The following is a 26272-nucleotide window of genomic DNA, read 5'->3' as shown; positions in this document are numbered from 1 at the left end:
ACCATACTTTTTATGTAATGTATGGCCATTTTTCACCCTGCCTTTTATGTAATGTATGGCCATTTTTCACCCTGCCTTTTATGTAATGTATGGCCATTTTTCACCCTACTTTTTATGTAATGTATGGCCATTTTTCACCCTGCCTTTTATGTAATGTATGGCCATTTTTCACCCTGCCTTTTATGTAATGTATGGCCATTTTCACCCTGCCTTTTATGTAATGTGTGGCCATTTTTCACCCTGTCTTTTATGTAATGTATGGCCATTTTCACCTTGCCTTTTAGTTTTATGTAATGTATGGCCATTTTTCACCCAGCCTTTTCTGTACATGTATGGCCATTTTCACCCTGCCTTTTATGTAATGTATGGCCATTTTCACCCTGTCTTTTCTGTATATGTATGGCCATTTTCACCCTGTCTTTTCTGTACATGTATGTAGCACAAAAACTGTAATAGACACAGAAGATGATGTTTTATGAAGAAAAATGAGTGAAGAAACTGCATTTGGATTATTTTCCAATCATTTTGATTGCAGAGAAAAATCAGGCATTTCAGAGTGAATATAACAATTTTTGTGCATAATACAAGTCTTATTTCCTTCCACCTCTACAGATTGACATCCCCCAAAATACAAAACAAACAAAACAGATCTGAGTCATAGACTTTGCTCATAACATTATGATATTACTATTTTGTTGTTGTTCATTCCTTCTCTCTCTTTCTTCTTCTTTTCCCCAACAATTTCACTTGAATCATTGACATGCAGTATTCATGTTAAGCGTGTGTTGGTTAAAATTTCTGTGTGTTATTCGCTCTTGATTTATTAAACTTATTAGCAATGTCATTTCCCTCATATTTACTCTGTGTTATACTTTTACATGTATTGAGTTTATGCAAATGTGTGTGTGTGGTGTGTGTGTGTGTATGTGTGTGTGTGTGTGTGTGTGTGTGTGTGTGTGTGTGTGTGTGACAACAACTGCAGTTATGTAAGTCAGCCAGAGTGCTAATTGTGTGAAATTGAACCAATCAGTCTCTCTCTCTTCTCTCACCCCCATTCCTTTCTCTCTTTCTCCCCATCCCAGCTAACGCAACAGACGGACAGACAGAACTGACCGCTCAGCTCACTGACCTTGGCTCCCATGACGGCCACCTCTGCGGTTGGCCAGGCATAGTTGATGTCACCCCGCAGGTGTTTTGAGCTCATCACGTCATAGGCTCCACCGTACGCCTGAGATATATAAATAATAGTGGATTATTTCTATTGCACCTTTTATCAAAATACAAAAATGGTTGAGGCACATTACATGAGTAACAAAAAAAAGGAAAGAATTTGACCCCTCCCACCCCTCCCAAAAAATCAAAATCACAAATGAGATTTATTTAACAGATCTCCACCCACCCCCACTACTATGTGTACAATACACATACGCACAAGCATGCACACTCCGACACATGCATACACACAAGCAAATGTAAACACACCCACACACGAAACACACAACCATATACACAAACACACACTAAACATGCACATGGAAAAATCAATTTCAAGATTTTAAAAGAGAGATGAAAATGAAAAACCACAAACATGAATGCACACCAGCTTAGAAACAAACTGTATGTCAATTCTTTTTAAAGACACTGTCAATCACATGGATAAAACAAAATCTGGATAAAGATTATCATATTTCAAACACACTCTATTCTCTTGATCACAAGCACCAAGAAACTACAAGAAAGAGGGAGAAGGCAGGGACTCAGTTTTAATGCTAAAAAAAATTTATCAGGATACAGAGGAATTTTAATTCTAAACAGATTTTAAAAAAAAGAAAAAACGGGCCCCAAAGAAAAGTTTACAAGATGTGTTGTATTGTCTCTAAACTTGATCTACATTTCTATACTTATCAGGACTATAATCAGTCAGGGACACACATACAAACACTCACACAGACACATATGTACTACAAATACACATACACCCTCACAAACAGAAACAGAATCAGAAAAGATGTTTAACTAAAGAACAACAACAACAACAAAACACATAAAAACACAAACACACACACACAGTCACACATGCACACTCACAAACATTAACTCACCCATGACACAGCCACACACACACATGCAGAGCCCATTTTCCACCCCAGTGTATTTATTTTTCTTTCTTCTCCTCCTCCAATACCAAAGACAGGGGACAGCCCAAGGAAAACTGGTGATAAACAGTGCAGTGAGAGACCTCAGACTTGTCGACAGACATCTGGGTGACACCACCAAAATGGCTGATGACTGTGGACTAGCGAGCACCTTGACTGCCTTATGCGGGAGCATCTACTGAAGTCTAATATCAAAGATAATGAAAAGATGTTAGACGGGCACAATAACTGAGTGGTTAAAGCCTTGAACTTTCAATCTGAGGGTTCAGGGTTCAAATCTCGGTAACGGTGCCTGCTAGGTAAAGGGTGGAGATTTTTCCGATCTCCCAGGTCATCATATCTGCAGACCTGCTTGTACCTTAACCCCATTCGTGCATATAAGCAAGCAGAAGATCAAATATGCACATTACAGATCCTGTAATTCAGCGTTCGGTGGGCTATGGAAACAAGAACATAAGATAAGATAAGATAAGATAAGAATAACTTTATTATCTCCAACTGGAGAAATTTGGTCAGGTGCATTATCACAACATAGACAAGTAAACAACATGGGGACCATAACTGTAAAAGCCAACAACAGCCCCAACAAATATTACGAAGATACAAATATAAAAAATATCACATACATCGTTTCATACATACATCCACACACTGCAGGTAATAACTAGTATTCTTAATGTAAAAACAGAAAGAATTAAGAAACATTATTTGAATATAATTATTATAAACAAAGCCTACTATACTGCACATTGATTATAATAGACAGATAAGATAAGAATAATGATGAATTGCGGAAAACCACAACCAGATAATCAGCACACACCCGCACCGCACCCCACCCCCCACCCCCACCCCACACACGCGGATAACTTGATTAAACAAGAGTAATAAACATATGTTCTCAAATAAAAGCATTTCACATATTCGCTTTTAAAAACATTGCAATTAATTATTACATCGTAATTATTAAACAGAAATACATTTAGAATATGGACGTTAGCATTAGACATATTCATTGTACATTCATCCTGCATATTGCACATTATTCTTCCTACATATTGCACATTCATTATAACCAATTGTCACGTTTTAAGCTCAGTAAACACACACACACACACACACACACACACCCCCACAACTAGAACAAGGTACAGCCTATCATGCACGGACTTTCACACGTCTTACATGAGAGTGCGCGCTCGCACACACACACACACAGTTCTCAAGAATTTAAAAGGTGGATTGAACGTGGAATAAAAGTCTTCAGAGCTCTGGATTTCAACTTAAAAGTTCTGTAGCGTCGTCCTGATGGCAATAGCTCATAATACTTTGCTAAAATATGGGTGTCGTCAGTTGCTATCTGCCTGCTTTTTTTAACCACTCGACTTTCATACAGCTCTTGCATACTAGCTTGTTTCACTCCCACAATTTTACTGCATTCACTCATGACATCGTTCAAAACACGCTTACTCCTCACTCCCAAACTTCCATACCAGCACATAAATGAAACTGTAAGCACAGACTCGATACAACATCGATAATAACTTTGAAGAATATTTGAATTTATACCAACATTTCTAAGCTTCTGTAAACAAAAAATTCTAGATTGACATTTCTTATGAATGGAATCAACATTTCTGTCAAAAGTCAGCTTATTGTCTAAGATGGTCCCTAAATATCTATATTCATTGACCCTCTCCACTGTTTGACCATCAATAACAAGGTCAGCTACAGGCAAGGGGTCTTTCCGAAAATCTATTAACATTTCTTTTGTTTTCAATACGTTGAGATCCAGATAGTTTTTCTCACACCAGGAACAGAACTTTTTAATTTCACTGAAATAAATAGCATCAGAGTTGGACAGATCTTCAATTGCTGAATCATCAGAATATTTTATGACAGGAGTTTCCTCCGTGCCTCTGCAGTCATTTGTGTACAGTGTAAAAAGAACAGGGGACAGCACTGTACCTTGGGGTGCACCAGTAGAAGTAGATTTTAGAGAAGAGTGGGCAGAATGAAAGCGGACGGACTGAGTTCTATTGAGAAAAAAACTTATTATCCAAAGAGTAAGCTTCGGATCAACATCCATGCCTAGCAGTTTGAGGGCAAGGAGATGAGGTTGTATTGTGTTAAAAGCAGAAGAGAAGTCAACAAAAAGGATACGAACGAAAGATCCCGTGTTATTCAAATGAAGGAAAGCATTATGAAGGAGAGTTAGGATAGCATCGTCAGTACTTCTGTGTGCTTTATAAGCAAACTGAAGAGAGTCAAGCTGCTGTTCAGTGAAAGAAAGAAGATGTCGGAGAATAATTTTTTCAAAGGATTTCATCACTACTGAAGTCAGGGCAACAGGACGGTAATCATTTAGTGCGGCTGGGTTCTTTTTCTTGGGGATAGGACAGATAGTAGATTTTTTCCAGATGCTGGGGACAGAGCAGTCCTTCAGAGACCAGTTGAAAATTTTACAGAACACGTCACACAACTGGGAAGCACATGTTTTCAGTAATTTTCCGCAGATATTGTCGGGGCCAATTGCCTTCGTGACATTCAGTTTTAAAAATAAAGATTCAACAACTTTTGCATCGATCTTAAAGTCTTCACCTGTGTTCCTATCTTTGATCTTTTCCTGCAACTGTGAGATAACACTATCCAGTTCCCTTCCCAGATCATTCCTTTCAAAGTGACAGTAGAAATCATTCAGTTTATTTGAAAAATCAATCTGTTCATCCTTTTCCATTTTACAAGCTACTGTTTTCCTTTTCGTTTCTCCAGTGATAATTTTTAACCCATCCCATGCATCTGCCATTCTTCCCGTCTGAAACTGTTGCTCTACTTTTGACTTGAATTCCTCTGTCCCCTTCGTAATTCACCTCTAAGCTTGCACACCCCCACAAACAGAGTATGGCTGCCTAATTGGCAGGGTAAAAATGGTCTTACAGGTAAAAGCCCACTTGTGTACATACAAGTGAACTGGGAGTTGCAGCCCACTAATGACGAAGAAGAAGAAGAAGAAGAAGAAGAAGAAGAAGAAAAGATATTAACTTAGAACAAATGGAAGAACGAACACACATACTGCTCTGCATTGCCACAACCTACCTTTCTGGTGATGATGGTGATTTTGGGCACAGTGGCTTCAGCATAGGCAAACAGCAGTTTGGCGCCATGACGGATGATGCCTCCGTGCTCCTGGGCTGTCCCTGAAACATTGTGATCGACTCTTATAACACCCATCTGAAACATCACAACCCTTTTAACACCCATCTGAAACATCACAACTCTTTTAACACCCATCTGAAACATCAAAACTCTTAACACCCATCTGAAACATCACAACCCTTTTAACACCCATCTGAAACATCACAAATCTTTTAACACCCATCTGAAACATCACAACTCTTTTAACACCCATCTGAAACATTCTGAAACATCACAACTCTTTTAACACCCATCTGAAACATCAAAACTCTTAACACCCATCTGAAACATCACAACTCTTTTAACACCCATCTGAAACATCACAACCCTTTTAACACCCATCTGAAACATCACAACTCTTTTAACACCCATCTGAAACATCAAAACTCTTAACACCCATCTGAAACATCACAACCCTTTTAACACCCATCTGAAACATCACAACCCTTTTAACACCCATCTGAAACATCACAACTCTTTTAACACCCATCTGAAACATCACAACTATTTTAACACCCATCTGAAACATCACAACTCCTTTAACACCCATCTGAAACATCACAACTTTTTTAACACCCATCTGAAACATCACAACTCTTTTAACACCCATCTGAAACATTCTGAAACATCACAACCATTTTAACACCCATCTGAAACATCACAACCCTTTTAACACCCATCTGAAACATCACAACTCCTTTAACACCCATCTGAAACATCACAACTCTTCTAACACCCATTTGAAACATTCTGAAACATCACAACTCTTTTAAAACCTTGCAAAAACAACAGAAATTTTTAAACATCCATGTGTCCCTTTCAGCAAACACGTCATACATAAGAACAAGAAGACAGGCAAGGCCTTCAAGACTCACTTGTGATACACTTTAAAAAATTTTAAAAAATCTAATTGTTAAAATGTGTTCTGTATTTGTTATTATAAAGCGTCAGGTTAAAAGAAAAAGAAAAAAAAAAGTCCTAATGGCAGATTCGAACCCTGCGTGTTCGGGTGAGAAGAAACTGTTTTACCCATTACACTATCGTGGCTCCTTAACTGACGTTCAAAAATATAACATTTAAACATGCTTTTTTGAAGGGCAATAAATCAATTGCGTTATTCGCAGTGAGAACGCTGTTTAAATCATATTATTTTGGTGTATCTTGAGCATTCAAAAAATCTTTAAGGGCAATTAAAAATTCTTTCTAAGTCCATGGTAAAGGAGACGTGACTATCGCCGCAATCACAATGCAACATTTAGCCGTTTTCTCTGGATGTAGATAGATGTACAAGTTTAGTTACACCTGGTTGACATGGTCGATTCAATTTCTCTTTTATGTTCATTCTAGTTTTATAGTTTTAAAGTTGATATGAAAATTGAGTATTTTGTTAAACTAATAACATGTAGAGCCAAGTACAAGTACTTCTAAACGTCGTATGAAGTGAAAAGGACTGCATTTTGAGAAAAGTCAAGACTGGAAATTTTTACGTTTCATCAATTCAAGGGTATTCACTCTCATGGTTTATTATTTTTAACTGTGAATTCCAACTGATTCTGTGCATATTTTTATGGCAGTTTGGGGCATAATCCAGTAAGTCTCCTTCTCTAACTTTCCATCACATGTTATCGTGTATTGTCGATTGAATATAGGATTGAACGGGCTGGTCAACAACTTGAAACAAAATGGCATCGTTCGCGTTCGCAAAGAATATGAGCACGCGCTTTGATGTGTATAAATATGTGTACGCAATTGATTTCTGTCCATGACCTTCAGGGCTCAGCCAATAGATCTATAAAGTCCACTCATCGTATTGATTTTAGTTTTTTCCGAAAAAGACCACTTGGGAAAATGAACATAGTGAAAGCCCTGTACACTGAGAGTAAAACACACAAGCTTTTCATGTATTGAGTATAATTTCAAAATGTAATGCTTAAGATAAGAAAGATCAGTTTAAAGCAAATTAAGCCCCCTAGCATTAATTAGATTAATTTCCCTTTTTTACTATGTGCACCAAAGACATGCAAAATAAATATAACTTCCATGCTTAGCAAAACAAGTTCCTGTTTGAACAAAAAATTATAAAAATGACTGCTCTTGTTGTGTCAGAATATCAGATCAAAGTGCCAAATTTAGAGAACGAAAAAAATACAAATATAACAGTAAATTCAGTTTGCATATAATTTGGCTTCTTTAAAAAAAATTTTTTTTGTGCCCATCCCAGAGGTGCAATATTGTTTTCAACAAGATGACTGGAAAGAACTGAATTTTTCCTATTTTTATGCCAAATTTGGTGTCAACTGACAAAGTATTTGCAGAGAAAATGGCAATGTTAAAATTTACCAAAGACACATACACACAGAGACAACCGAACACTGGGTTAAAACGTAGACTCACTTTGTTTACACAAGTGAGTCAAAAATGATGCATGTACACCAGACAACCCCCCCTGGCACTCAACAACTTGACCTTCTTTATCACAACAGATTTCTCTGTGTGAAATTCGGGCTGCTCTCCCCAGGGAGAGCATGTAGCTACACAACAGTGCAACCTTTTCTTTTTCCCCCCCTGCATGTAGTTTTATTTGTTTTTCCTATCGAAGTGGATTTTTCTACAGAATTTTGCCAGGAACAACCCTTTTGTTGCCGTGGGTTCTTTTACGTGTGCTATGTGCATGCTGCACACGGGACCTCGGTTTATCGTCTCATCCGAGTGACTAGCATCCAGACCACCACTCAAGGTCTAGTGGAGGGGTAGAAGATACTGGCAGCTATGCCGTGATTGAAACCAGCACGCTCAGATTCTCTCACTTCCTAGGCAGACACGTTACCTTAGGCCATCACTTTACGTTATATACACTGCATACAATGAACATCCATATCAATGAATGTATCTTTAACACACATTCTCCACACCACACACACAAATCTTCCCAGGAATGCAGCAAGCATCTATGTATGCACACACACAGGAATGATCATTTTCAGTTCATTTGCGGCCCCATCATCTGTTCCAGTGGCTGTTCATCCAAAGTCCCCACAGACACCATACACACCACACCCAGGCATGTCATCCAAAGTCCCCAGAGACACCATACACACCACACCGAGGTATGTCATCCAAAGTCCCCACAGACACCATACACACCACACCCAGGTATGTCATCCAAAGCCCCCACAGACACCATACACACCACACCCAGGTATTTCATCCAAAGCCCCCACAGACACCATACACACCACACCCAGGTATTTCATCCAAAGTCCCCACAGACACCATACACACCACACCCAGGTATGTCATCCAAAGTCCCCACAGACACCATACACACCACACCCAGGTATTTCATCCAAAGTCCCCACAGACACCATACACACCACACCCAGGTATGTCATCCAAAGTCCCCACAGACACCATACACACCACACCCAGGTATTTCATCCAAAGTCCCCACAGACACCACACACACCACACCCAGGTATGTCATCCAAAGTCCCCACAGACACCATACACACCACACCCAGGTATTTCATCCAAAGTCCCCACAGACACCATACACACTACACCCAGGTATGTCATCCAAAGTCCCCACAGACACCATACACACCACACCCAGGTATTTCATCCAAAGTCCCCACAGACACCATACACACTACACCCAGGTATGTCATCCAAAGTCCCCACAGACACCATACACACTACACCCAGGTATGTCATCCAAAGTCCCCACAGACACCATACACACCACACCCAGGTATTTCATCCAAAGTCCCCACAGACACCATACACACTACACCCAGGTATGTCATCCAAAGTCCCCACAGACACCATACACACCACACCCAGGTATGTCATCCAAAGTCCCCACAGACACCATACACACCACACCCAGGCATGTCATCCAAAGTCCCCACAGACACCATACACACTACACCCAGGTATGTCATCCAAAGTCCCCACAGACACCATACACACCACATCCAGGTATGTCATCCAAAGTCCCCACAGACACCATACACACCACACCCAGGTATTTCATCCAAAGTCCCCACAGACACCATACACACCACACCCAGGTATGTCATCCAAAGTCCCCACAGACACCATACACACCACACCCAGGTATGTCATCCAAAGTCCCCACAGACACCATACACACTACACCCAGGTATTTCATCCAAAGTCCCCACAGACACCATACACACTACACCCAGGTATGTCATCCAAAGCCCCCACAGACACCATACACACCACACCCAGGTATGTCATCCAAAGTCCCCACAGACACCATACACACCACACCCAGGTATGTCATCCAAAGTCCCCACAGACACCATACACACCACACCCAGGTATGTCATCCAAAGTCCCCACAGACACCATACACACCACACCCAGGTATGTCATCCAAAGTCCCCACAGACACCATACACACCACACCCAGGTATTCCATCCAAAGTCCCCACAGACACCATACACACCACACCCAGGTATGTCATCCAAAGTCCCCACAGACACCATACACACCACACCCAGGTATTCCATCCAAAGTCCCCACAGACACCATACACACCACACCCAGGTATGTCATCCAAAGTCCCCACAGACACCATACACACCACACCCAGGTATTTCATCCAAAGTCCCCACAGACACCATACACACCACACCCAGGTATTTCATCCAAAGTCCCCACAGACACCATACACACCACACCCAGGTATTTCATCCAAAGTCCCCACAGACACCATACACACCACACCCAGGTATGTCATCCAAAGTCCCCACAGACACCATACACACCACACCCAGGTATGTCATCCAAAGTCCCCACAGACACCATACACACCACACCCAGGTATTTCATCCAAAGTCCCCACAGACACCATACACACTACACCCAGGTATGTCATCCAAAGTCCCCACAGACACCATACACACCACACCCAGGTATGTCATCCAAAGTCCCCACAGACACCATACACACCGCACCCAGGTATGTCAGCCACAATCCAATCATCAGCACCAGGAATCCTTCCTTTCTTCCAAAAGTCACGACCAAAGGCCTTAGAGAACACAACATTTTTGGTCCTCCAGCATATGCTCTTTTTTCTTTCTTTCTTTCCTTTTCTTTCTTTTTTTCTGCCAAGTCACCTGCACCATTTCAGAGGAATTACTTGCACATCGCTCATTCCATGTCCCCCACCCACCCACCCCATGCACAGCCACAATGTTTGCTAGAAGCCACACACCACAGGAAGCCCTGCACTGCTGCCTGGTCACTTCACACATGATTCTTCTCTCTCTCTCTCTGTCTCTCACTGGTTAGCAACTCCTCCAAAACTCACACACACTCACACACAGATGGACACATACAGACAGACACATACACATGCACACACACACACACACAGAGTCACACACACACACACACAAAGTCACACACACACACAAAGTCACACACACACATGCACACACATACACAAACAGCCAAATATCCCACATTTAACACTAACACACAGAGTTACACAGTCACACACACACACCTGCACACACATACACAAACAGAGCCAAATATCCCACATTTCACACACACAGAGTCACACACACACAGAGTTACACACAGAGTCACACACACACACACACACAGTTACACACAGTCACACACACACACACACATACATACACAAACAGAGCCAAATATCCCACACTCAACACGCGCACACACAGAGCCAAATATCCCACATTCAACACAGGCATATACACATAGAGCCAGATATCCCACACTCAACACACGCACACACACATAGAGCCAAATATCCCACACTCAACACACACACACACACAGAGCCAAATATCCCACACTCAACACACACACACACATAGAGCCAAATATCCCACACTCAACACACACACACATAGAGCCAAATATCCCACACTCAACACACACACACAGAGCCAAATATCCCACATTCAACACACACACACACACACACATAGAGCCAAATATCCCACACTCAACACACACACACACATAGAGCCAAATATCCCACATTCAACACACACACACACACAGAGCCAAATATCCCACACTCAATACACACACACACATAGAGCCAAAAATCCCACATTCAACACACACACAGACACAGACACACACACACCACCTCCACCCACCTGGCAAGAAGCCAGGCACGTCCACGAAGGTGAGCAGAGGGATGTTGAAGGCATCACAGAAGCGGACGAAGCGAGCGCCCTTCACTGAGGAGTTGATGTCCAGGCAGCCTGCAACACCGGCATGGTAAAAGATTCAAGTCACTGGCAGCAGGAATATCATGCATGATTTCCTTATGTTTTGTTGTTCTTTTCTCCAGCGTTTGGCCGCCGTTCTGATTTCTGGAATATTTGTGGGGGTCTTGAATATGATGGAGTCTCCTGTCGGACCGATGGATGAGTAGGCAGGCAGGCTTATCTGTCGGTGTGTGTCCTCATATGGGAGAAGAGGCCGATTCTGGATGCGCAGCACTTCCCACAGGTGTTGCAAAGGAAACTGTCTCCAGAAGTTGAGCCCTTCTTCCTTCGCTCACGCTTCTCCTTAATGGCCAGCGTTCTCTTGTTTTCAAACATCTTTATGCCACTAGAGCACAGCATCCTCCAGCGACAGCGGTCAAGGGCATCAGTTTCCCAGGAAGCAATTTCTATGTCACAGGCTTTGTCTTCAAGGTGTCCTTGAAGCGCTTGCAGGGTCTTCCAAGTTCGTGGTGGCCTTCCTTCAGCTGGCCATACAAGAGCATCTTCGGGATCCTGCTGTCTGTCATGCGGACGTGTCCTGTCCAGTGTAGCTGGCACTGGATCAGCAGGCTTTCCATGCTGGGCAGGCCGCTCCTCTCTAGGACCTGGAGGTTGGAGACCCTGTCTTGCCACTTTATGCCGAGGATCTTTCGTAGGCATCGATGGTGAAACTGTTTAAGTTGTTGAATGTGACAGCGATACATTGTCCATGTTTCACAACAGTACAACAAGGTGGTCAGCACAACAGCTCTGTAGGTTTTGATTTTGGTGCTGAGCCTGATGCCTTTGTTGTTCCACAGCCTGTTGCTGAGTTTGCCAAAGGCAGAGCTGGCCTTGGCGATGCGCAGCATCACTTCTGCATCAAGGGTTCCGTTGCTGCATAGGGTGCTGCCCAAGTGGCAAAACTTGTTGACTGACTTGATCTCTGTGTCATCAATCTTGATTGCTGGCAGGTGGGAAGCACTGGCGCTCTGTGAGCTAGCTGGTTGGTACATGGACTCGGTCTTGCTGAGGCTGATGGTGATTCCAAAGCGCCTGCAGGAGGTTGAGAACCTGTCCATAATGAACTGCATGTCCTCATGGGTGTGTGCAGGAAGTGCGCAGTCATCAGTGAAGAGAAACTCTCTCAACATTGCCTCAAACACCCTGGACCTGGCGTGGAGTTGAAAAGTTTGCCATCTGTGCGAAACTGGATGTAGATGCCCTGGTCAGAGTCTTGGAAGGCGTCAATCAGCATGGTAGAGAAGAGAATGGAGAACAGTGTGGGTGCCAGGACGCAGCCCTGCTTCACTCCATTTACCACAGGGAACGGATCCTACATGTCAGTATTTTCCTGTACTCTCACCTGCATGCCATCGTGGAATGACGCAATCAGCTGGATTAGGGTCTCTGGGAAGCCGAACTTTAGGAGGATCTTCCACAGACCACGGCGGTTCACCATGTTGAAGGCCTTAGTCAGGTCTACAAAGACCATGTGGAGCTCCTTGTTCTGCTCACGGCACTTCTCTTGCATCTGGGTATGGCAAACACCATGTCACATGTTCCCTTGCCTGAGTGGAAGCTGCACTGCACTTCAGAGATTTTGGTTTTAGGCCAGCTGACCACACAGAGCTATATCCTGTCCCCCATCCCATTCACTGAAAATTACCCCCCACCACTACCCCCCCCCCCCAAAAAAAAAACCCATTCAAACAAACTACCAGCCAACCAAACATGAGGCACAAATTATAATACAGCCAGAGCAAATGACCCTCCCCACCCTTAGACCTCTTCTCACCTGACCCCTACCCCACCACAATGAACAAAGAAAAACACCCCCACACACTCACCTACCCCACCACAATGAACAAAGAAAAACACCCCCACACACTCACCTACCCCACCACAATGAACAAAGAAAAACACCCACACACACTCACCTACTCCACCACAATGAACAAAGAAAAACACCCACACACTCACCTACCACACCACAATGAACAAAGAAAAACACCCACACACATCACCTACCACACCACTATGAACAAAGAAAAACACCCACACACACTCACCTACCACACCACTATGAACAAAGAAAAACACCCACACACACTCACCTACCCCACCACTATGAACAAAGAAAAACACCCACACACACTCACCTACCACACCACTATGAACAAAGAAAAACACCCACACACTCACCTACCCCACCACTATGAACAAAGAAAAACACCCACACACTCACCTACCACACCACTATGAAAAAGAAAAACACCCACACACTCACCTACCCCACCACTATGAACAAAGAAAAACACCCACATACAGTCACCTATCCCACCACTATGAACAAAGAAAAACACCCACACACACTCACCTACCCCACCACTATGAACAAAGAAAACCCCCCACACACTCACAGAAGAATATAAATATTTAGGAGTTATGTTCCACAAAAGTGGAAGTCTGATAAGAGCACAGGAACACCTAACTAAACAAGCAAACAAAGCATTGCATACTTTACGAAGAACATTCAAAACTATCAACATCAATCCAGGTACCATATCTAAACTATATGATACTTTGATAACGCCAATATCGATTTATGGGGCGGAGGTATGGTTACCTTACCAAGTCAAACCAGATGATTCTTTCGATTTAGCACATCTTTTTGACGACTGCTTATCGAATAAGTTTCCACATGAAAAATTACACATTAAATTCTGTAAGCAATTGCTTGGAGTACACAAAAAAGCTATGGTGCTTCCTGTGTTAGGTGAACTGGGCAGATTCCCAATAAGTTTAAAGATAATGTGCCAAATTATTACATATTGGATTCACATTATTCAATTACTAGAAACTTCCCTCATCAACAAAATATATAAGTCTATGTACCAACAAGAAAATACAACTTCCCCATGGTTGATTTTTGTTAAAAAGATACTTGAAATTATAGGCCTTGATCACATTTGGAAAAATCAATTCACATTCAGCGTACATAGACTGAAATACGTCATGTATAAAAAATCAGAAAATGAATATATCAAATACTGGAAAGAGAAAAGAGAAAAAACATTAAAGCTAAAATTTTACAATATGATTGTAGCAGAGTACAAAACTGAAACCTATCTTTTAAATATATCAGATACAAAACACAGACAAGCTTTAATGAAACTCAGAATAAGCGCGCATGACCTAAAGATTGAGAAAGGTAGATATTTAAATATTCCACAAGAAGACAGATTGTGCAACAAGTGTAACATCCTGGAAGGCAAAATCCATCTTCTTGATCATTGTATTAAATATAAAACCTTAAGGCAACAATTATTAAAGGATATTCAAAATTCGAATAACACAGGACATATTCCCAGTCAGGTGATGCTAACAGATGATGAATATATACAAACAAGATTGGGAAAATTTGTTTATGAATGCTGCTGCAATTTACCGCATTAACTGATTGATTAACTGTGTGTTTTTCATTCGTTCATTCATTTACCATTGCACTTGTGTCTTATAAACCTTACGGTTTCATGACAATAAAATCTATTCTATTCTATTCTGTTCTATTCTATTCTCACCTACTCCACCACCATAAACAAAGAAAAACACCCCCACACACTCACCTACTCCACCACAATGAACAAAGAAAAACACCCACACACACTCACCTACCACACCACTATTAACAAAGAAAACACCCACACACACTCACCTACCCCACCACTATGAACAAAGAAAACACTCACACACACTCACCAACCCCACCACAATGAACAAAGAAACCCCCCCGCTCCCCCCCCCCCCCCACACACACACACACACCTACCCCACCACAATGAACAAGAAAAACACCCATACACACTCACCTATCCTACCACTATGAACAAAGAAAAACACCCACACACACTCACCTACCCCACCCACCCAGTACAGACACAGAAAAGCAACACACACACACTCACCGGCAGCCACTTTAGGCTGGTTCCCCACCACCCCCACCGTGCGACCCTGCATGCGAGCGAAGCCAACCACGATGTTGCGAGCGTAGTCTGGCATGATCTCAAAGAACTCGTTATTGTCCACGATCTGTCACAGCACACACTGGTGGTACAATCAACCCAGCACACGACAGTCTGCAAAGACGTGTTTTGAGACCAGGGGACAGAAGAAAAAGAAGGAAATGCAAAAAACCAAAACAACGACTAAAAAAACAAAAAACAAAAACAGTGCCGAATAATGTTAACACATTTCCCTATGAGGTGCCGTGGCAGTCAGTTATGCGTTGAACTTCTGATGCAGTGATTGGAGTTCAAAGCTCTATTCCTGCATGGTGTTGTGTCCATGGTGATGTGTCCTTGGAGTGATGGCCTGGAGGTAACGCGTCTGCCTAGGAAGCGAGAGAATCTGAGCGCACTAGTTCAAATCACGGCTCAGCCGCCGATATTTTCTCCCCCTCCACTAGACCTTGAGTGGTGGTCTGGATGCTAGTCATTCAGATGAGACGATAAACCGAGGTCCTGTGTGCAGCACGCACTTAGCGCAGGTAAAAGAACCCATGGCAACAAAAGGGCTGTTCCTGGCAAAATTATGTAGAAAATCCACTTCAATAGGAAAAACAAATAAAACTGCACGCAGGAAAAAATACAAAAAAAAATGGGTGGCGCCGTAGTGTAGCGACAAGCTCTCCCTGGTGAGAGCAGCCCGAATTTCACACAGAGAAATTTGTTGTGACAAAAAAAATACAATACAATACAATACAATACACTCTGATTTTCCTTCACTCCACCCACATGTAATGGGTGCCATGCTTTGGCTGTGGAAGGTTAACATGGCGGAAGAAGAGAATTGGGCCCCTGCATTCTAACGCCACACCCTGGACACAGTGGATATGAATTCAATGTCCCCGATGGCTGTTAAAAGCTATCTTTAAAAAAAAATTAATCTTGCTAGGAAGAGCCCCCTGAATTTAGCACACAGAAATCTGTACTGACTTAAGTGTAATACAATACAATACAATACAGGCCTTGCTGTGTGTCTCAGTAAAACATCAAATGCCGTCATCACTCCAGTAAGTGCAACAGCTTAAGGGAAACAACCTAATTCTGATACCCAGTCTTACTGAGAGTTCAGTTTTATTCTTGTTACTTCCCTTTGTCTAATGGACCACTGAAAAGCATTTGACAATGGCCAAATAGTTGTTACCAGCATATTTTTTCATGTATACGTGGTTTCTGCTTTATCATTATTGTGCTCATAATGTTATAATCTTGTTCACAGGTCTTGTTTTATTCAAATGTGGCCAAAAGTCTGAGCTGAAGATTTGCTGTTTACTGTATTTTTTGTTATCATCATTCTTTGATTTTCCATCTGTTTTCATTCTTATCAATAATGATTTATTTCATCGTGTTGCATAATTTATCAGAACTGCATATTATCACCTTGGGGGTTTTGTTTGTCTGTTTTTTTGGGGGGGAAAGGGGAGTTGAAATACATTCACTCTCTCTTTTCAACTGTCACCCTGATACTTTCATGTTACAGTGTTTCTCAATGGCTGTGTTATGTGGTTCAAAACATTTGTGTACATATTTTGTTGTACAATTCTGTCCAATTTTTGTTCTGTATCTATCTACCTTTGATGTGTTTTCCATGTCAATTTTTTCTCTTGTAATGAGAAGGCGGTGGTAGAAAGAAAAAGAATGAAATTCAAAAAGAAAAGAAGAAAAAAACTTTTGTATCTTTTGTTGTCCCTGTGTGAGTGTGTACATGTCCAAATATTCATAAAAAGTCAATGAAAATAACAGAAAAAAAATAAAGAAGAAAAAATAAAGAATGAAAAACAAAACACTTTAATCTTTATTTGAGAAAATGCACTGAATAAGTGTTCATGATAATGATTATTATAAACTCTTTCAGCGCCATAGGCGACTTTAGTTGACTAGACAGTGCACCATCACAGGGGACTTTTGTCCACATCGAGGGGTCACATTAACAAGACAATTTTTCATATGGTGTGTGTGTAGTCACATTTTGGTGTGTGTATGTAACATAGATATAATGCTTTATGTTAACAAAAGCGTTTTTGTAAAGCACCTAGAGCAGATTTCTGGATAGTGTGCTATATAAGTATCCATTATTATTATTATGGTAACAAAGCTTGACAGCTGCAGCCAGTTTCCCCTGCCAGTAGAACAATGGCTAACCTGTGCCCCCTGACTGAGTTTGAAATGAACAAGTCCACTGTGTTGTTTTGACATGAACCAAAGCCTTATAAAATATCTAACGCTGGGGAACACTTTCCACCTAGAAACTAGGTGGTCAAAGAGTGAATGCTGCACCTACCCCCAGAACAACATCCTTGATGTCATAAGCAGCGGTGGTCTCCAGGGGAACCACTGTGTCCAGGCCTGGCACCTCCCTGTCCCTGCGTCACAGAAATATGTCATGTTAACCTTAGATCCCTGGGTCACAGAGATATGTCATGTTAACCTTAGATCCCTGGGTCACAGACATATGTCATGTTAACCTTAGATCCCTGGGTCACAGACATATGTCATGTTAACCTTAGATCCCTGGCTCACAGATATGTCAAGTTAACCTGGGTCACAGAAAAATGTCATGTTACCTTAGATCCCTGGGTCACAGAGATTATGTCATGTTAACCTTAGATCCCTGGGTAACAGAGATATGTCATGTTAACCTTAGATCCCTGGGTCACAGAGATATGTCAAGTTAACCTGGGTCACAGAAAAATGTCATGTTAACCTTAGATCCCTGGGTCACAGAGGATTCTCATGTTAACCTGGGTCACAGATAAATGTCATGTTAACCATAGATCCCTGGGTCACACAGATATGTCATGTTAACCACAGATCCCTGGGTCACACAGATATGTCACGTTAGCCTGGGTCACAGAGAAATGTCATGTTAACCGCAGATCTGTGGGTCTCTGAGAAATCTTATATTTACCATAGATCCCTGAGTCACAGAGATATGTCATGTTAACCATAGATCCCTGGGTCACAGAAAAATGTCATGTTAACCATAGGTCCCTGGGTCACAGAGATATGTTAACTATAGATCCCTGGTTCTCTGAGAAATCTTTACCATAGATCCCTGGGTCACAGATATGTTAAACATAGATCCCTGGGTCTCTGAGAAATCTTACATTAACCATAGACCCTTGGTCACTGATATGTCATATTAACCATAGATCCCTGGGTCACAGAGATATGTCATGTTAGCCATAAATCCCTGGGTCTCTGAGAAATCTTATGTTTACTATAGATCCCTGGGTCACAGAGATATGTCATGTTAACCTTAGATCCCTGGATCACAGAGATATGTCATGTTAACCTTAGATCCCTGGGTCACAGAGGATTCTCATGTTAATCTTAGATCCCTGGGTTACAGAGTATTCTCATGTTAACCTTAGATCCCTGGGTCACAGAGGATTCTCATGTTAACCATATATCCCTTGGTCACAGTGTATTCTCATGTTAACCTTAGATCCCTGGGTCACAGAGGATTCTCATGTTAACCTTAGATCCCTGGGTTGCAGAGGATTCTCATGTTAACCTTAGATCCATGGGTCACAGTGGATTCTCATGTTAACCTTAGATCCCTGGATCACTGAGGATTTCATGTTAACCTTAGATCCTTGGGTCACAGAGGATTCTCATGTTAACCTTAGATCCCTGGGTCACAGTGTATTCTCATGTTAACCTTAGATCCCTGGGTCAGAGGATTCTCATGTTAACCTTAGATCCCTGGGTCACAAAGGATTCTCATGTTAACCACATATCCCTGGGTCACAGAGGATTCTCATGTTAACCATATATCCCTGGGTCACAGAGAAATGTCATGATAACCACAGGCCTAATTTCCTGACCAACACTGCAAGTGTCTATCTCTCGGACCTGGTCGACGCTGTGATATCATTATGACAGGATGCGATGAGTACAGCCTTGTCACGTAGTCCCAAACTTAAATGGACCTCCATAGCAATGTTATCATCATCATCGTCATTCTCCTCCTTCATCATCAATATTAAAAAAGTCCAAAATTATATGGTCTTTAATGCTCTGCTCTCATGATGACCTCAGTTTTGATACCTCTCCACGTTTGTGCTTGGGGTTAGTCCTGTCAGTGTCTTCAGTGTCGGCAGATTCTTAGGGGGCTGTTGTTGATGGGACATGGTGGCAGTATCCACTCTGGGAGGAAAGCTCACTCAGTCTAGCTCCGCAACTAAGTCATTATTGTCGTCAGAAGGGGAGTTCGTTGGTGGTGTCCTAAGAATGTTAAATCAAAATAGGCACTACTGAACACCACCAAAGTGACTCAGTGCAGCAGCAGTGCAGGGTGTCCTCTGGTGTGTGATGTCCTGGTGACCTAACACTGATGGTTCCCTAAGGACTGTTGGCACTTGGACTGCAACAGATAAACCCAGGTGTGGCCATGTATGACGGATTTGAAGTGAGCAGCGTGGGAGTAATGCCACTGAAATGGTGCAGATATGGAGCAGCAAAAAAAAAAAAAAAACAAACAAAAAAATCTGATGACCACACCCACTGACCAGGGGTCGTCACAGGCGCGGATGGGGCAGGAATCCTGGTTGCTGAGTGGCAGGAAGTTGAAGAAGTCTCGCATCTGCAGCAAGGCGTCGATGTCGTCGTCAAAGGCTTTGTGGGCCACGCCTGCAGCACCGTATCAACAACAAGCACAATGTAACAACTGTTGCCGGCACAACGATGAAAACTGTCCTGGGGGTTAGTCTGGACAGGAGAGAGTTAGGTCTACCTAAGCACAACTTGAAAATTTTGTTTCATTCAATGGTGAGTGAAATAGACAGGACATCATATTGAACCATAATTCATGAATGGCTATAAACTGTCTTTGAACATGCATGCAACCAGTTCAAAAAATACAATGACATAAATAACAAACTTACCTAATTTAAGGCTTACCAGCATAGGCTATTACACATTTTCAAAAACAGTATTTTCAAAAAAAGAGGAAAAAAAAAGCACAAAAAAGCACAGCATCAAGCATAACTGCTGTGAATGGCCACCAGCTGGTTACATGAGAAAGGGTGACTTATGTATGTAATACTGAAAACTTTGCAGCCAGGGTCCAGGAGACTGCTTGAGGCCCCTGCTGGGGTGCACAAGCAAAAACATAAACATAGAATAAATAGATAAATACATAAAATAAACAAACAAACATCAACAAAACGCCAATACACAAATCCATATATGGATACACTCCCACCCATGTGCGTACGCGTGTATCACATTCTAAGAATGAAAAATTCTAAAAATCTCACACTTCCTGACAAACACTGCAGGTGTCTGTATCTCTCAGCCTGGCTGACACTGGATGTACATGTATCATCAGAGTACAGCTTTGTCAAATAGTCCTCAACCTAAATGGACCCCCTGTAGCAGCATCGTCATCACCCCCACCATCATTCATTTATCATCAGAATATAGAAAACAAAATGTCCCAAATTCTGGGACACACACACATGCGTGCACACACACACACACGCCCCCCCACCCACCCACCCCCACACGCACATGCACTCACACATGCACTCACACAATCTTTTTCTTTTTCTTTATCAAATCTACGCTGCAGAAATGTATGTGTTCATCCCCAGCACTGTACCTGAGGTGGTGGTGTGGGTCTTGGCTCCTCCCAGTTCCTCCTGTGTCACGTCCTCATTGGTCACTGACTGTAACACAATCATCACACAATGTGAGGTGGGGAGGGGGGGGGCCGGGGGGGGGGGGGGGGGGGGGGGGGGGGGTCAGGGAAATGTGGCTTCAGTGAGTATAATGTGGTGTGTGTGTGTGTGTGTGTGTGTGTGTGTGTGTGTGTGAGTGAGTGAGTGAGTGAGAGAGAGAGAGAGAGAGAGAGAGAGAGAGAGAGAGAGAGATAGGATGTTTTATTCAATATAGGCCATGGACCCTCATGAAGGGGTGATGAAAACAAGTTATACAGAGGTACTTTTTTATGCATATACAAGCATAAATCATTCAACTACATATTGCACTTCTGATTTTGAAAACTATTTTCCTTTGTGCATGAGTGTGTGTTAGTGTTAGTGTTAGTGTTAGTGTTAGTGTTGTGTGTGTGTGTGTGTGTGTGTGAGAGAGAGAGAGAGAGAGAGAGAGAGAGAGACAGACAGACAGACAGACAGACAGACAGACAGAGACACAGAGAGAGAGACAGAGAGCGTGTGTGTGCGAGTGCGTGTGTGCGCATATGCATGCGTGAAATGTATATGCTGTATGACATAGAATTGGATAGACACAGAGAGACAGACAGAGAGACAGACAGACAGACATTCCTTCTCTGACGGACTTTCCTTCTTTTTTTCCCCCTTAGTTTATAATGAACAAGTTCATATCGTGACTTGACGTTTTTGCCATGTTGTAACTAACATAAACCTGGGGGAGGGCCAGACAAATCATGAAACTGACAGACAGACGGACAGACAGGCAGAGAGACAGACAGACGGATACAGATAAACAAGCGACAGTCACTGCAGACACAAACTATACTCATAATGACGTTATAAAATCTAAACTTCGAAACCAAAAGGGTCTTCTTTCCAACTCCATTCTCCAACTTCGTCCCTCCCCCCCCTCCCCTCTCATTGCAGCCCCCCCCCCACACACACACAGAGGGAGAGAGAGAGAAAGTCACAGTACCACCGTGCTGATGACCAAGAAGCACCACCACAACCACCCACCACTATTCCCATCCCTGGCTTCCTACCCCCTCTTCCCCCCACCCACCCTCATCTAACCCACCCCACCCCCTACCCCTACTGGAAGTGACACATGCCATGAATTTGCAAACCACCGTGGTATATAGCAAAAGGGCAGATAAACATCCATAAAGAAAAGAAAACAATTACCAGCCCCCACCTCCTCTCCCCTCCCCCCCCCCCCCCAACACACCCTGATAGAAAACCCTCTCCACCCACCCACACCCCATGAGGTAAAAAAAAAAGAAGAAAAAACAAAACAAAACAAAAGAAAAAAAAGGAAAAAAGAAAAAAAAGCCCCCCCCCCCCCCCCCCCCCCACACCACTCTAATAGTTAAAAAAAAAGAAAGAAAACAAATCGCAAGACAAAAACAATGCCCCTGAAAAGACAATACATCTTTTTCTTTTTTTCTTTCTTTTTTTTTTTTTTGGTTATTAGTTGCTTTTCTCTCTCTTTTTCCTGTTCTGTACTTATTTTATTATCATCATTATTTTTGTTGTTGTTGTTGTCATTGCAATGACTGTAACAACGTTTAGTTGGGGTGGGGTGGGGTGAGAGAGGACAAGGCAGGGGGGAGATATAGAGAGAGAGGGGGGGTGAGAGAGGGGGGGTGAGAGAGGGGGGGTTGAGGGATGATAAGACAGGGAAGTACATCAGGGGGAGATATAGAGAGAGAGGGGGGGGTGAGAGAGGGGGGGGGTGAGGGAGGATAAGACAGGGAAGTACATCAGGGGGAGATATAGAGAGAGAGGGGGGGGGGGTGAGAGAGGGGGGGGGTGAGGGAGGATAAGACAGGGAAGTACATCAGGGGGAGATATAGAGACAGAGGGGGGGTGAGAGAGGGGGGGGTGAGGGAGGATAAGACAGGGAAGTACATCAGGGGGAGATATAGAGAGAGAGGGGGGTGGGGGGGGTGAGAGAGGGGGGGGGGGGGTGAGGGAGGATAAGACAGGGAAGTACATCAGGGGGAGATATAGAGAGAGAGGGGGGTGAGAGAGGGGGGGGGTGAGGGAGGATAAGACAGGGAAGTACATCAGGGGGAGATATAGAGAGAGAGGGGGGTGAAAGAGGATAAGACAGGGAAGTACATCAGGGGGGAGATATAGAGAGAGAGGGGGGTGAGAGAGAGAGGGGGGTGAGAGAGGGGGGGGGGGTGAGAGACAGGGGGGTGAGGGAGGATAAGACAGGGAAGTACATCGGGGAGGGGGGGGGAGCGGAGGGGGGGGGAGACAGAGAGAGGGGGGGGCGTGGGGTCAATGTATGCTCCCCTCTTAATTCATTTCCTTTTTTATTTAGGACTCTGACCCTGACCTTTGGCACAACACAAACAAGCACACGCACGCAGGCACACGGACATACATATGCGCGCAGATAGAAACACGTCTCATTTGACATGGTTAAAATGAAAAGACCTTAAATGAAAGACAGAACACACACACACACACACACACACACACACACACACAGAGACAGACACACACACTGACTCACGTCCATGTGCGCAGACCTTTCCTTCATAGTTGTACCCGGCCCCCGCCCTCTCCCATCCCCCACTAATAATATCACTTACAGTGGAAAGACGTTAAAAACTAAAACAAACAAAAAACCCCACACTCACACAAAAAAACCAACATGCAGCACATACCTTGGCACATAATTCTGGCATGTTGGCAGGCTCAATCAGTTTTGCCGTTAATTTTCATGTTACTTAAAGCACACACACACACACACACACACACACACCACACACACACACACAGAGGGTTGGGGGAAGGGGGGAGGTGGAGCAAACCACCTAAAGCTGGAACAGGCTTCTTGTGGCAAGCTATGCCTCACAAAAAAAGGAAAAAAAGAAAAGGAAAAAAAAGAAAGGAAAAAAGAAAAGGAAAAAAAAGAAAGGAAAAAAGAAAAGAAAAGAAAAGAAAAGAAAAAAGTCGCTGACAGTAACATCCATGCACACACATCCTGACAGACAAAACAGATGTTGTTTACACATACTTAACACAGGTTAACAGTCTGTCTTGTCAGTCATTCCTCCATCTCTCCCCCTGTCTCACGCACACAAAAAGATTGTTGCTTATAAGCACAAATTTATACAAACAATCTGTAAATTATTCTTTTTTAAATTTTTGCTCCCCTCTCTCTCTCACGTACATGCATGCACGTGCACATACGTATACACATGCATCGCGGCAGACAAAATAAATGTTTATACATACAAACACATGCTTCTGCCTATTATTCATTCTCTTCTTCTTTGTTTTTCTTTCTCTCTTCTGCCCCTCTCCTCGACCCACTCTCTCTTTCATCCGCAAACATGCACGTCCAAACCGTGAACACACACACGCGCGCATACACAGACAATTCGCGACAGACAAAAAAAAGAAAAAAAAAATGTTTATACAAACTGACACACAAACATTCTGTCTTTCAGTCATTCCCTCTTTTTTTTTGTCCTCTCTCTCTCTCTCTCTCTCTCACACACAAACACACACACACACACACTCAGAGAGGGAGAGGGAGAGAGAATGTGCTCATGTATGTATGTACTCGATTCACACACAGAAAGCGTGCAGGTCAAGCGATACTGAACACACCTTCACGAGCAGACATATCCGCCTGACAGAAGCCACATTGCACTGAATACCTACACAGTCTCCACATCCCCGTTGACACACACACACACACACACACACCCCGCAGGGTGCATACACATATGCACACACACACAGTATACCCCCCTCGCACACACACACACACACACACACTCTCTCTCTCTCGTCTCTCTCAATCTCTCTTTATCTTTATGTTAGTACCATGGCATTTCTTTCATTCCCCCTCCCCACCCACCCCCCAAGCATCCTCTATCTCTTTTACCTTCATACATCCAACAAAATCTGCACTTCCATGTGATATGCTGGGGTTTGTTCTGTTGATTGAATATGAGGCGCTGCAGTAAAAATACAAGATACGCGTGCTAGACATGATACACACGTACTCATGTGTACACATGATGGTACCATGGTATTTTCCGCACCACCCATCCACACACATGAAAAAAACAAAAAACAACACCAAATGTTGACACAGATGACATACACAAGTGATGTGTTCGCTATGATCTAACAAAACAGGTACTACATTGTGCATCTCTTCAAGCTGTCTTTGCACATGTGTATGTGTGTCACACGTGAATGTGTGTCACATGTGTAGCTGTATAAAGGTGGAGAGAGAGAGACAGAGACAGACAGACAGAGGGGAGGGAGGGAGAGAGAGAGAGAGAGAGAGAGAGAGAGAGAGAGAGAGAGATTGGAGGGGGGAGTGAAAGAGAGACAAGACAGCGACAGACATAGAGGTGAATCATCATTCGTCCCTCCTGCACCCCGACCCACCCCCTCCACCCGAAATGGAGGGTGAAAAGAAACACACACACACACACACACACACACACACACACACACACAAATAGAAACAAATTTCCCGAGGAAAAACAAACCGAAAACAAACAAAAAACTTTGGCAGACAGTACAACTACCAGTGACAAACCTCAAAAAGGCTCTCCCCATCCCCCCAAAACACACACACACACACACGCACACACACACACACACACACACTCTCTCTCTCTCCCAAAAGACCTCCAAATCAATCCGAATGCCAGCAGGATTCTCTCTCTCTCTCTCCTCTGTTTTTCTGTTGTTGTTTTTTTGGAGGGGTTGGGGTTGGGGAGGGGGTTGGAAGAGAGGGGAGATGATGGTGGCAGTGGCACTATCTTAAGTTAAAAGCAAACGCAATCAAACTTACCACAACCCAAACCTACAATTTTTTTCCCCCTCAGAAGAAAAAACAAAGAAAAACAAACAAACAAACAAA

General features: G+C 43.0%; 1 protein-coding gene across 1 annotated transcript in view; it reads right to left on the bottom strand.

Annotated features, from left to right (window-relative positions):
• LOC143275683 (propionyl-CoA carboxylase beta chain, mitochondrial-like) overlaps positions 1 to 26272 on the bottom strand; it is a 127509-nt gene that overhangs the window by 6549 nt on the left and 94688 nt on the right. Inside the window, exons 9-15 of the mRNA XM_076579975.1 lie at positions 21291 to 21357; positions 20197 to 20317; positions 17964 to 18045; positions 15587 to 15710; positions 11526 to 11633; positions 5253 to 5353; positions 1130 to 1228 (exon numbers count right to left, since the gene is read on the bottom strand). Coding sequence (XP_076436090.1) covers positions 1130 to 1228; positions 5253 to 5353; positions 11526 to 11633; positions 15587 to 15710; positions 17964 to 18045; positions 20197 to 20317; positions 21291 to 21357 — 702 coding nt within the window. The remainder of the gene's footprint in view (positions 1 to 1129; positions 1229 to 5252; positions 5354 to 11525; positions 11634 to 15586; positions 15711 to 17963; positions 18046 to 20196; positions 20318 to 21290; positions 21358 to 26272) is intronic.

Source organism: Babylonia areolata, chromosome 30, assembly GCF_041734735.1.
Source record: "Babylonia areolata isolate BAREFJ2019XMU chromosome 30, ASM4173473v1, whole genome shotgun sequence".
NCBI classification, from domain to species: Eukaryota; Metazoa; Mollusca; class Gastropoda; order Neogastropoda; family Buccinidae; genus Babylonia; species Babylonia areolata.
This window is presented reverse-complemented; position numbering and strand designations above follow the sequence as displayed.